The 13,536-nt window shown below is 38.8% G+C and overlaps 1 protein-coding gene across 1 annotated transcript in view; it reads right to left on the bottom strand.

Annotated features, from left to right (window-relative positions):
- The window catches only part of LOC107593151 (protein ECT2-like), a 35,030-nt gene that overhangs the window by 16,626 nt on the left and 4,868 nt on the right, over nt 1-13,536 (bottom strand). The window contains exons 4-13 of the mRNA XM_016282758.1: nt 11,742-11,924; nt 9,981-10,070; nt 9,779-9,889; nt 8,465-8,538; nt 6,293-6,423; nt 5,943-6,058; nt 4,247-4,309; nt 3,624-3,846; nt 3,209-3,328; nt 2,495-2,619 (exon numbers count right to left, since the gene is read on the bottom strand). Of these exons, the coding sequence (XP_016138244.1) occupies nt 2,495-2,619; nt 3,209-3,328; nt 3,624-3,846; nt 4,247-4,309; nt 5,943-6,058; nt 6,293-6,423; nt 8,465-8,538; nt 9,779-9,889; nt 9,981-10,070; nt 11,742-11,924 (1,236 nt within the window). The remainder of the gene's footprint in view (nt 1-2,494; nt 2,620-3,208; nt 3,329-3,623; nt 3,847-4,246; nt 4,310-5,942; nt 6,059-6,292; nt 6,424-8,464; nt 8,539-9,778; nt 9,890-9,980; nt 10,071-11,741; nt 11,925-13,536) is intronic.

Here is a 13,536-nt window from a genome sequence, read left to right as displayed (position 1 = left end):
TGAAGCTGGAGTCAGTGCATCAAGAGTCACAATGCTCAGACGTCTTCAGGAAAAGGGCTATCAAGCCACTTCTGAAACAGAAACAACGTCAGAAGCATCTTACCTGGGCCAAGGAGAAAAAAGAACTGGACTGTGGCTCAGTGCTCCAAAGTCCTCTTTTCAGAGAAAAGTACATTTTCCATTTCATTTGGAAATCAAGGTCTGGAGTCTGGAGGAAGACTGGAGAGGCACATAATCCAAGCTGCTTGAAGTCCAGTGTGAAGTTTCCGAGGTCAGTGATGATTTGGGGTGCCGTGACGTCTGCTGGTGTTGGTCCATTGTGTTTTATCAAGTCTAAAGTCAATGCAGCCATCTACCAGGAGATTTGGGAGCATGCTATGCTTTCTTCTGCTTACAAGCTTTATGGAGATGTTGATTTCCTTTTCCAGGAGGACTTTAGCACCTGCCCACAGGGCACTTCCAAGTGGTTTGCTGACCATGATATCACTGTGCTTGATTGGCCCAACCAACATGCCTGACCTAAACCCCATATGGAATCTATGGGATATTTTCAAGAAAAAGATAAGAAACCGTCGATCCGAGCTGAAGGCTCAATAGTGCCTCAGCAGTGCCACAGGCTGATAGTTTCCATGCCACACCTCACTGATGCTGGAGTTTGTGGTAAAGGAGCAAGTATTGAGTGCATAAATGAACATACTTTAAAGAACTTGAACTTTTCTGTTTTGCAAATCCTTTTTTTGATTGATCTTAGGAAATATTATAATATTTTGAGATACTGGATTTTTGACTTTCATGAGCTGCAAGCGCTAATCATCAAAATAAAATAAAAAAACTAGGGGTGCTCCGATTGATCGGCTACCGATCATCATCGGCCAATAATCACGTTGGGATGATTGAACAGATCTCAAACTGATGACGCTGCCATGAGAGGTCTGGCATGACATGTAGCATCACCGTCTCAGTCTCTGTCGGCGCAGGTGAAATCATTATAAAGCTGAAGGTGAGGTACTCGCCTTCATATTTCTTCATTAGATAACTTTTAAAGTAATTTGAAAACATTGTGTGAGACGTAATTTCACAAACAGCGAGAGTGAATGACCGCGCACGCGCTCTCTCAAAATAGCAAATGTCTTCAAATCACCACATCGCGTCTGTCTATTTAGCGAGCTGCACGCTACACAGTTGACAAGAATTGTCACTTGCACAATCGAGGCAGTGTCACATCGTCACTAAAGTTTATAAATTGCAATACTTTTTCATTCTTGCCAGTGTTTAACCATTCAGCGCTCGCGCGCTCTCCTGGAGACCGTGCGCTCACGCACACTCGCAGCGCACGCACATAATGCCAGGTTCACATTACTCCGTTTGCAGTGCATATGTGGTGCATATTTTTTCCTTGCTCATGTTAACGGATTAATAAAGCGCGCACACTGCACACCTTTGCTGTTCGGCAGTGCGTTCCACGAGCGGTGCGTCTGCAGCAGTGCAGAGTCTATTTTTGCTGTGCTGCAAGCGCTGAATTAAAGTAACAGCGCATTTTTGCAGTAAATATGAACATGTCATGGATTGACACGAAAATGTAGTAATTACACCACAAATGCATATTTTTAAAGTCTACTGTGTTTCCCAGTCAACACATATGGCTTTTTGGCTAGGTTTAAAGGGAAAGAGCACTTTTAGATAAACAAGGCAATAATAGATTGCAGGTAGGAAAACAAAGTTCTTTATGAACTGCAGGATTGCATTTAATAAAGATTTAAATGCAAAAGGAAAGGCAGTAGAGCTGACTATTTCTGTCAATGGTAAGTTTGTGATAACGTAAGAAAAGTAGTTTAAATGTTTTGCCACTTGCTTGAGCAACTTAATATCTAAAGTAAATGCAAAAGTAAAAAGCATTGAATGTGTTGCTTATGTTTATTGTTTAAACATGTCTTTGAAAGATTGTATTACTGTGTATCGGTGATCAGTATCGGCAGATACTGCTTTCTGTGATCGGCCTCAAAAATCCTGATCGGAGCACCCCTACAAAAAACCTATATACACATACATATATATATATATATATACACACACACACACACACACATAACATTTATATGTACACAGCTACTCCATAAACGTAATGAAGATCCAGTGGACCACAATGGAAAGGTCAAGCTATTCAGTATTGCCCGATGATCTGACTCCACTGTTCAGCGAAATTTGCTGGGCTCTGATTGCGGGCATATGATGTGGCATTTACTATGCAAGCAGACACAGAAGTATGAGTGTGTGTGTTCGTATGAGCTCCACATGTAGGGGTTCAAAGCGAAGCTCAAATGTCCATGGCATTGGTGTCCAAATCTAATTCATTTTCCCCCCTACTGGTCCGAGGCACTGGTTCAGTTTGATAAGGCCACAGCCAGGTACTGTGGACTGCCACTTTCCTATGTGTGTGCGTGTGTGTGTGTGTGTGTGTGTGAGAACACGCAAGACACATACACAGAACACAAACCTGCAGGACCGTGGCCAGGATATCAACGTAGTTGCTTTCGGTTTGGTAGAGCTCCTTGGAAACCTGCCAGCGTGCTGACTGCTTAGGAAGGGCGGGAGTTGAGCTTTTGGGAAATCTGGCATTCTCTAAAACACATAAGCAGAGATGCAGGGATGAGCAGCTGTAAATCGCACACTGTTACTTCTTATCCTCAGATATGTTTCATCCCTTTTCTCAAAATATCTGTTCGAAAATCTGATTTAAAAAAAAAGTTATATAAATGTGTCAAATTGTGCAAGGTTTCAAGTACAAATGAATGATAGAGGAATTAAAAGCAATGTTCCATGTTCAACAACAACAAAAATGTATCAAATCAATCATTCAGAGCACATTGTAAAGAGTAAAATGCACTGATGCATCAGTTAATCTTAATTCATTTCTGTTTTAAGAAAAATCATATGCATGTTTAGTAAAGCTGATGCAATTCAATTAAGTTATTTTTTTATTTTATTAATGTGTTATTGTTAAGTCAATCTAACTATTTTCTGTGGTTATCCACATTATGCCACAAATGAAATAGAATAAAAGAAAAAAAATAACAAACACATAACTTACTTTTGAAGAGAAATTGACATGAGCAACCGTTTCTACATTTAGTGAAAAGACTATGTTAATGGAATAGATTAATGTTTGTATTCATCCTAAACCCTGGGCTAAAGTTACCATGAATGTCACCTGTCTGGTCTGTTTCCTTGCTGCACACAGGAGTGCTGATACGCTGCAGTGGCCTCTCTTTCTCTGATCTATTCTGTCTGGCACTCCTCCGCCTACCACTGCTCCTCCTGCGCTTGCGTTCTGCAAAAGACAGCGGCCTCACTCATCTAAAACACACTCTGACTGCTCTCCTGGTTCATCTCAGCCATGGCTGGGATCAACCTGGACCTCTGAGATCAAAGTCTGGAGAGCTTTGGAACGCTCACATAATGCAGTTGGAATTTTGCTACATTTTCAGATAACCAAACCAGTTTTTTCTTTTCTGAAAACTGAAGGTTAGAACATTTTCTGTTTGTTTGACTAACCCATGGAAGACATGGGGAGTGTTCTATTATTTGGTTGCTAGTCACACGTCATATCAGATCATTCATTTTACCTCCGCTGGACTTGCAGGTGTCAGGTGTGTTGGAGATGTCCAGCAGGGAGCCCATGGAGAGGGAGTGTTCAGCCGAGGGTCTTTTGCGTGGTGGGAAGGGAGAAATCTCGGTCTCCTTGGTGAGCTGAGCCAAAGTTTCTCTAAGACGGCGACGTTTGCGGCCACTGTTGGGTGTTGTGAGAGACAGCAGAGACACGGCCATCTTCATCGCAGGACTCTCAGGCTAAGAGGAAGACACAGTGACAACAGATATTAGTGTTTTGCTTTTTATGAAGCTGTAAAATCAATTACATTTCTTTACTAAACTTGAACTGTATTCAGAAGACCAACTACTGAAAACAAACAAACACATTATTACTATCAGTGAGGAAATTACGTAGGGAACCAATCTGACATTAAAACTTTTCCTCTTATTTTCGACTAATTCTTTAAAACCTTAAAAAAAGAATGATCCCTTTTATGAAATGCATCATGGGATACTTTTTAAACTATACTTAAGGAATAAGGTCCATAATTTTTTCCTTTTTAACATTATTATGCAGGGGGAAAAAAAGTATAAAATATAATTTGCTTTTTAGTTTACTTCCGCAACGCAAATGCTGTCATTTTCCTGGTTACCTCACCTTTTCGTAAGAGTACATGGTTTCCCCAGCACGGGCGTCCATTTGTATACTGCCCCAAAACCACTACAGAAAGACACAGAAGGAGAAATAAAATGAGAAGTTAATATACATTCATTTAAAATACTTCAGTTGAACCTTTTACTAACACCTTTAAAGGGGTCATATGACGTTGCTAAAAAGAACATTATGTTGTGTATTTGGTGTAATGCAATGCGTTTATGTGGTTTAAGGTTAAAAAAACACATTATTTTCCACATACTGTACATTATTGTTGCTCCTCTATGCCCCGCCTTTCTGAAACGCGTCGATTTTTACAAAGCTCATCGTTCTGAAAAGCGAGGTGTGCTGTGATTGGCCAGCTATCCAGTGTGTTGTGATTGGCTGAATACCTCAAGCGTGTCCTTGCAAAATACAAGGTTGTCCTTGTAAAGTTGGAACTGCCCCACTTTATAGAACAGCCTTTGAGCACAGACCCATTGTAGGCTACTCTGCAGGTTCAGGAAACAGTCCTCCATAAAATGCGTCACACACTGCGGGCTAGAGTGAGCGGCGGCCGGCGGGCTTGAGAAGTTTTGTAAAACTTATGGTGGACCCCCAAGAAAAATGGTTCCCAAACTTTTTGACTCCAACACTTTGCCCAAGACAATATTGACAATATTAGTGCTGCTAAATATTTAAATCATTTTAAGACTCATTGAGGCCCCTATGGAAGTCAGATCCCATTTTAAAAGCCCTGGCAAAAAACCATAACCAAATAGATAGCTGGCTTTTTCAGGGTTTCTGCAAGTTTTATGAAGGCAAATTTAAGATTTTAAGAACTTTGTAAGAGCAAGTAAAGAAAATTTAAGAAATAAATTGAAGGAACATTATACATCATTATGTTCTCTAAATGTAAATGTAATTTCTCTATTGTCATAGATTGAGCGGCACCCGGCGGGCTTGAGAACGGCGCAGCCGGTGGATTCGACGAAGGAGCGGCCGGCGGGCTTGCGGCAATCACATGTAACGACCCCGGGCTGGACTCCACTTCGTCCACGGTGAAAGCCGATCCGGCGATCCACAGCGCGAAGTTGATGTATTCCCTCAGCGACCAGCACGGATCAGCTTTAGGCATGACGAAGCGGATATCGTCCTCTTTTGGAAGGCCAAACAAAGTAGTTTTGCTTTCCCAACGAAACACACAGCATCTCCACAACAAGGCGGCGGCAACAACAATACTACAGCGAGAATAAAAGTTATGCTTTCTTTCTTTGCGTGAACATTTGGGCAGTGTTACGCAAATGTTCCCACATCGTGACGTAGACATGTGGGGGCGTGTTTAAACAAGACGTTTTAGGTAGGCGTGGTTGAGTCTTAACTTTTATAAAGAATATCTCTTTGGATTTGAGACTTTAGTCTTTGCAACTTTACAGATCTTCTTTATGCACCAAGAGCTCGTAACACTTCAAAGAAAAAGGAAAAAATGAAATCGCATCATATGACCCCTTTAAATAAATTCTGATGCATTTATGGTCGTAACTGAGCTGACGTGTGCCAAAAAAAGACTCCCACTCCTCACAACCTACTAGATAACGAACTACAGACAGGAAGCAGTGTAAAATAACAGTGTTTTTTTTAAACACTATTATTAAGGACCCACACAAAGCCCAGTGTGTGTTTCTGGGTGTGTGCTTTAGAGTTTAAGTCAAGTTCATACCTCCTGCTTCACTACATAGAGTCTTTTGGAGGGAGTAAAGGGCAGTTCTTTAATGGAGTTCTCCTCAACTACCAAGTGAGTGCACCTTTCATCACCCACCGCCTGGAACCGTCCACCTGGACAAAACAAGCAGAACACGCTCCTTTAAAAATCCCCCTCAAGCAGAAGTCAGGGGTCATTTGCTTGAACGGAGAAGGTATAGCAATAAAATACAGAAGTATATCCTGGGGTCAACATCTCAGACGAATAAGAGTGAAAGGCTTTGGTTAATCGAGAATTATTTCAAAGCATGAAATGTTTCAGACTCGTTTCAGAAAGGACACTAATACATGAGAGTAACAGTTCAATACCATGTTTCTGTGTCCTCTCCTCCATGTTGGTTCTCTCCTCTTCAGAGAAGCCCAGAAAGCTCAGCACGCAATCCTGGAATGGAGGAACTTTAAACTCGGTGCGGAACTCCTCGTTACCTGCATGGAAATTACTAAAGCAAAATAAAGAAATTATCAGACACACCACAAGACCAAAATATGCTATCCAAAAAACTAATAATCTGAACATAGTTTGGGAAGCTTCTGAAGACAATTCTAACTAAAAAAAGTTGAGCAGTGTAATTTTGTTTTGTCACAATTCTATTGGTGCAACTTGACATGCGGCAGACGCTATACAACTAACCTTTAAAGTCAATTAATTTTACTTCTACAATAACATCCTATTTAGCATCAGATAATTTTTATTTTTTTTTTACTTAAAAAGCAGCACATTTTATAATCCCCTTGGGAGGGGGCCATTTTGTTACATCTAAAGACAGCTTCATGTTTACAGATGCATTTATACTTTATATAGCGTAATATTATTATTAATTAATTTTAATATTTGCATTCATAATATTAAGATGTGCTGTTTGCAAATTAAATTATTGGATAAAATTAAATCATTACTGTATTTAAGAAAGAGCTAATTATTGAAAATACTAATTTTGTATAACAATTGTTTTCTCTAATGATGTTCGATGCACAAACATAACTTCAATGGCTCTAAAAAAATATATTTTTGTAAAACTTATGGTGGACCCCCAAGAACAATGGTTCCCAAACTTTTTGACTCCAACACTTTGCCCAAGACAATATTGACAATATTAGTGCTGCTAATATGTATCTTTAGTACATTTGTTGTAATAAAAATAAACTAAAAAAAGGATGTCAGTTAAGATCATGTTAATACAACTACATTTAAATCATTTTAAGACTTATTGAGGCCCCTATGGAAGTCAGATCCCATTTTAAAAGCCCTGGCAAAAAACCATAACCAAATAGATAGCTGGCTTTTTCAGGGTTTCTGCAAGTTTTATGAAGGCAAATTTAAGATTTTAAGAACTTTGTAAGAGCAAGTAAAGAAAATGTAAGAAATAAATTGAAGGAACATTATACGTCATTATGTTCTCTAAATGTAAATATCAAAATGAACTGTATATTAACAACATAAGTTTGAAAATACAACTTCCAACTGATCTCAATTACTTTTTAATACATGCTTTAGGCTTGAATACCTCGGTTACCAACCACTAGAATAAGAACATATCTTGCGGTACTTACTGATCACATAAAAAAAAAAAAAAGATTCTTAAATCAAGATCAATTTAAGAAGCAAAATGGCATAAGACTTCTTTTCTGTCAAAATGTGAGTTTATGATGAAAAAGAACATTTATTTGAGAAAAACAACTTAATTCAAAGGGAAAATAAGTTTTCACATTCCATTTACAGATATATGCTCATCAAAAACTCAATTTTGTTCAGTTTCTCAGAAAACAAGACTTCATATCTTCATTTTGCTTCTCAAGTAAATGTATCTTGATTTAAAGACATTTAGATATTTGTATTGGAAAACAAGACAAACTGATGAAGGCATTATTAGTTTTTATCAATTCAAGATATTCTGCTCTGATTTAAGACCTTGTAAAGGCCTTAATTTGTGAACAGGTGAATTAAGACTTTTTAAGACCTGCAGAAACTCTGTTGTTGTCAACAATAACCAGTAGCCTGTGCAACGAAGGTAACATCGTTCAAAAGGGAGCCATTTCAGAGGAAGAGCAAATTGCATTTTGCCGAAAGATTACAAATTTTTTCCCCTACGGAATAGCGTGCACTGATGCACCATGGACAATAACACCAGAAACAAGGACAGTACAAGGTCAATTTTGATTTCGAATTGACTTTAAGTCGGTCTCCATTAAGTCTGGTGAACGCAGAGGGGATGAGAATGAAAGAAAAATCCCTTCAGTCAACATCCAGCCAACGGTGGCAGGTCATTAATGTGAAAGGTCAGGTTCAGTGTTCAACACGTGTGGAAAATGTCACAACCCGAGTGCAGCGGAAACCATTTTTAATATGGAAACGGTGAGGCGTGCACACCAGCGGCTGGACATTACAGCCTCATCATTCACACTTTTTACTCCTCTACACTCACACAGTGAGGGGGATTGATGCAAGGGGTAGTTTTATGCCTCACACACACACTATCTTACATGTCATCTCTGTGCTCCCATGCCTTGTGTATCCACTCAGGGGTGAGGATGGGTGTGCCCATGCAGACTGCCAGCTAAAAAGAAAAAGAGAAAAAGCAGTGAATAGCATCTGGAGGGAAGAGATCCTCTCACCAAAACCTGGTGCGTGCATTATGCATGAGACTAATGAAGGATTCAGCCCAATTCAGCACGCTGTGAGGAGAGATGCATGAGAACTGTTTTAATCAAACCCTCTCTAAATAACACAGACACATCAGCTGCAGACAGTAGACCCTGTTACGGTGAGCACACCTGGGGTTGGAGGAACCACCAGGAAATAGCCATCACTGACTAAAAGACAAAAGACTCTTAATCTAGACTGATTTTTAAGAATTAATATATTATTAATGAGAAAATAAAGGTCAATCATTTAACAGTTTTGGTGACTGACTTTCTTCATACACAAAAGACTACAAAGGTTTCTGGGATTCGAAAGTGAGATGGAATTTAACCAAACTCTACTCTTCATTGCATGCCAATATTACAGAAAAAAACTGGAAAAATTGAGAAAATGTCTATAGACTATGTATTAAGAATTTTTCTATTTCATTAATATATTTGAAAATGTAATTTATTCCTGTGAATTTTCAGTTTAATTTTCAGTATCATTACTTTAGTCTTCAGTGTCACATGATCCTTCAGAAATCTGTTTAATATGCCGATTTACTACTCAAGAAACATTTCTTATTATTATCTACGCTGAAAACAGTTGTGCAGCTTCATATTTTTAAGCCATGAACCATGATGCTTACCATTAACATTATGAATGCATTTACTGTCACACTTGATCAATTTAATGCATCCTTGCTGGATAAAAGTATTAATTTCCATAAAAATAAATAAATAAATCTTACCAACCCCTAAACTTTTAAACATTACATGCTCCCATGCTACAAGGACCTCAAACAAAAGAATTTTCAAAACAGTTCCTTAAACTGATTTTCATCCACAATATCAAAAAGCACATTTTTACATCTGTGTATTACATGCACATATACTGTCCTTTACACTTTTATGCATATATATATTTCGCTCTCCTGTAGAGCGCAGAGCGAAGGGTTTAACTCATCTTTTACACTGGTGGATATGGTGGAGTAAATAAGTGATCTGATTTGATATGTGGCAGCATAGTGCCATTACAGCAGGGTGAGTCAGAAAGAATTTCACAACTGAAAACCTGTTTGTTTGTTTTTTTTTTCCCCTGCCGATTCACTATACACAAAAATCAGTGGCTAGTAAGGATGATGTATACATGTGGATGCGGTGGATACATACCCTGTACTTTTCACCATGTGTTGAATGGGCGATGAGGTGTGTGACTTTAGTACTGTCAAAGTCTTTTCGGATGGTGCCACCCATGTGATGGACGAGATTTACCAGGGTAACCTGAAGAAAAGCACAGTTAATTAGAGCAAGTAATCTGACAGTGATACTATGGGCTGTTTTTGAGTCAGACGAGTGGACGTGCAGAACTCACCACTTCATCTTTTTTACGGAATCCGGTGAAGCAGAGAGACAAGTTGAGCATGGTCATAGAGTAGAGAGGCCTGGAGGAGAACGGCAGAGGCTACAGACGAGGACATGGAGAATATCATTAATATGCATCAAATCAGAGCATGCACATAAACATTTTTTTAAAACGGACTGAAAACCTCCAGATCACGCTACAAGTAGGTTTATCAATCAAAACAGAAGGTCATCTGCATATAGAAGTCTTAAAGGTACAGTTACAGAAATGAATTACAACCAATGTAATTCAATGCAATGCGTTGCATCGCGGGCTAGAGTGAGCGGAGGCCAGCAGCTAGAGTGAGAGGTGGCCGGCGGATTCAATGAAGGAGTGGCCGGCGGGCTAACGGCAACCACATGTGACGACCCCGGGCTGGACTCCGCTTAGTCCACGGTGAAAGCCGATCCGGCGATCCACAGCGCGAAGTTGATGTATTTCCTCAGCGACCAGCACGGATCAGCTCTAGGCATGACGAAGCGGATATCATCCTCTTTTGGAAGGCCAAACAAAGTAGTTTCGCTTTCACAACGAAACACAGCGTCTTCATGACATGGCAGCAGCAACAATACTACAGCGAGAATAAAAGTTACGCCTTCTTTCTTTGCGTGAACATTTGGGCGGCGTTATGCAAATCTTCCCACATCGTGATGTAGACATGTGGGGGCGTGTTAGAACGAGCCATTTTAGGTAGGCGTGGTTGACTCTATAAGAATATCTCTTTGGATTTGAGACTTTAGTCTTTGCAACTTTACAGATCTTCTTTATGCACCAAGAGCTGATAACACTTCAAAGAGAAAGAAAAAATTTAAAATCGCATCATATGACCTTTAACACACCACCTTGATTTCTCACTGGTGTGGAGTGTTGTGTAGTCATATCTATATTTTAGTGTTCGTCCAACTTAATCTTTCTGTCTGGTACCAATCGCTGGCCAGCCAAGTGTTCATTTCACTTTGGAATATCTGAGGGAGTCAAGCAGACACTCCTGCGTACACTCAGATAACCCAGCAACATTTTTCAGGCTTTACAGGAGCAATCAAAGCTGCTTACGAATCCGTTTCAGTTGGAAAAACAACTTTATTTCAACAGACTTTTACTCAACCCGTGACGGCATAGTAGTATCAAACTCTTTCACCGCCTCAGGGGGAAAAAAACCCCCCGCGAGATGGCTGTGATTCTGTGTGTGCTTGCGCTTTTTTATTTCAGGTTTTACCTCTCCCTTACTGGCGCAGTGCATCACGGCAGGAGGCCCCAGGATACGGTTGTCATTCTTGTACAGGAAGCTGTATTCGGGAGCCTGGAAGTCTTTCAACACAAACACCGTCTCGAACTCGCAGTTCTCGCCATCACCAAAATCTCTGACATTGTCAGTCTTGATATAGGGGGTGTTTATATCCTAATAGGGATGAAGAGGAAAATTCATAACTAAAAAAAAATGAAGATGACAATGAGAACATCAATAAACACATTAGCTGGATTGTGATTAGAATTTCTCTCCTTTCAGAGATCTCTCTTTTGGTAAAAGGGATCTCAGAGATGTTAAAGTGCTCTGACAGATGATACGCTGGAGAAAGACAGTTGGAAAAACAACTTTATTTCAACAGACTTTTACTCAACCCGTGACGGCATAGTAGTATCAAACTCTTTCACCGCCTCAGGGGGAAAAAAAACCCCCGCGAGATGGCTGTGATTCTGTGTGTGCTTGCGCTTTTTTATTTCAGGTTTTACCTCTCCCTTACTGGCGCAGTGCATCACGGCAGGAGGCCCCAGGATACGGTTGTCATTCTTGTACAGGAAGCTGTATTCGGGAGCCTGGAAGTCTTTCAACACAAACACCGTCTCGAACTCGCAGTTCTCGCCATCACCAAAATCTCTGACATTGTCAGTCTTGATATAGGGGGTGTTTATATCCTAATAGGGATGAAGAGGAAAATTCATAACTAAAAAAAAAATGAAGATGACAATGAGAACATCAATAAACACATTAGCTGGATTGTGATTAGAATTTCTCTCCTTTCAGAGATCTCTCTTTTGGTAAAAGGGATCGCAGAGATGTTAAAGTGTTCTGACAGATGATACGCTGGAGAAAGACAGCAGTCATCTGTCAAATGTACAAACACAAGTGTCAGTTCAGGACGGTTCACACAGGACAGTTAGACGATACAGTATGAAACCAATCACATTGTATCCGCCAATATAGGATATTTACTTGTACATGTTCATTTCTGCCAATTTTTATTTTCTTTGCCATTATCAAGCACTCAATCTTTTTTTAATACTAAAAGTTCTGAAGCCAAACAAAATGAGTACATTTTACATATATTAAATATTTAAAATGTTATATGTTTGTAATTTATATTGAAAAGAAATTAATCCTTCTATTCAGTTAAAGACACATTAAATTGATCAAATGAGACAGTAAAGACATTTATAAGTTTATAAAAGATTTCCCTTTAAAATAAATTCTCTTTTTTTTAAATTTTCTATTAAAAATAAAATACAAAAAAAATCTATTGGTTTTCCACAAAATTAAACAGCAAAGCTATTTTCAACATTAATGAGAAATGTTTCGTTAGCAGCAAATCAGCATATCAGACTGATTTCTGAAGAATCATGTGACGAATTATAAATCATAACAACACCTTGGCAATTGAATCGCCATTGGCTAGTAAATGTTTTAGTTTACTCGCCAGACTATATAATTAATGTTTGTAAAATGGCACCGTTTTTTAAATATCTGAAAGTACACTCTTAACATCAGTCAGTCAAGCATTATATGATAATCAAGTATTATTTAATGATAGAACTTTAGTAATTAGAATTAAAACGTGATAACCATGTATGAATACATATTAGTAATTTTAACTGAACTGACTGGTGGTGGTGCTTTTTTGGTTATTCAGTGTTTCTTTAAAAAATTTGGGGAAAAACTAACAAAAATACTGATGAGATAATAATGATACGAATTCTACTAATAAGAACAATATAAAACGCACTACGGATTAATGAACTGGTGGATTCATGAATATTAATCAGGTTGTGTGCGTTCACTCAAACTGATTTGCTGAAATCAAAACAGGGACGATAATAGCTGAGCGCCAGCCAATGAGATTGCCGTTTGAGCATTAGTTCCGCCCCCTACCGGAGAAAGTTTTAAAAGCTGAATAATTTTTAAATATCTGAAAGTACACTCTTAACATCAGTCAGTCAAGCATTATATGATAATCAAGTATTATTTAATGATAGAACTTTAGTAATTAGAATTAAAACGTGATAACCATGTATGAATGCATATTAGTAATTTTAACTGAACTGACTGGTGGTGGTGCTTTTTTGGTCATTCAGTGTTTCTTTAAAAAAATTTGGGGAAAAACTAACAAAATTACTGATGAGATAATGATACGAATTCTACTAATAAGAACAATATAAAACGCACTAAGGATTAATGAGCTGGTGGATTCATGAATATTAATCAGGTTGTGTGCGTTCACTCAAACTGATTTGCTGAAATCAAAACAGCGAC

The sequence above is a fragment of the Sinocyclocheilus grahami genome, unplaced genomic scaffold, assembly GCF_001515645.1.
Source record: "Sinocyclocheilus grahami isolate Dianchi unplaced genomic scaffold, SAMN03320097.WGS_v1.1 scaffold165.1, whole genome shotgun sequence".
Lineage (NCBI taxonomy): Eukaryota > Metazoa > Chordata > Actinopteri > Cypriniformes > Cyprinidae > Sinocyclocheilus > Sinocyclocheilus grahami.
This window is presented reverse-complemented; position numbering and strand designations above follow the sequence as displayed.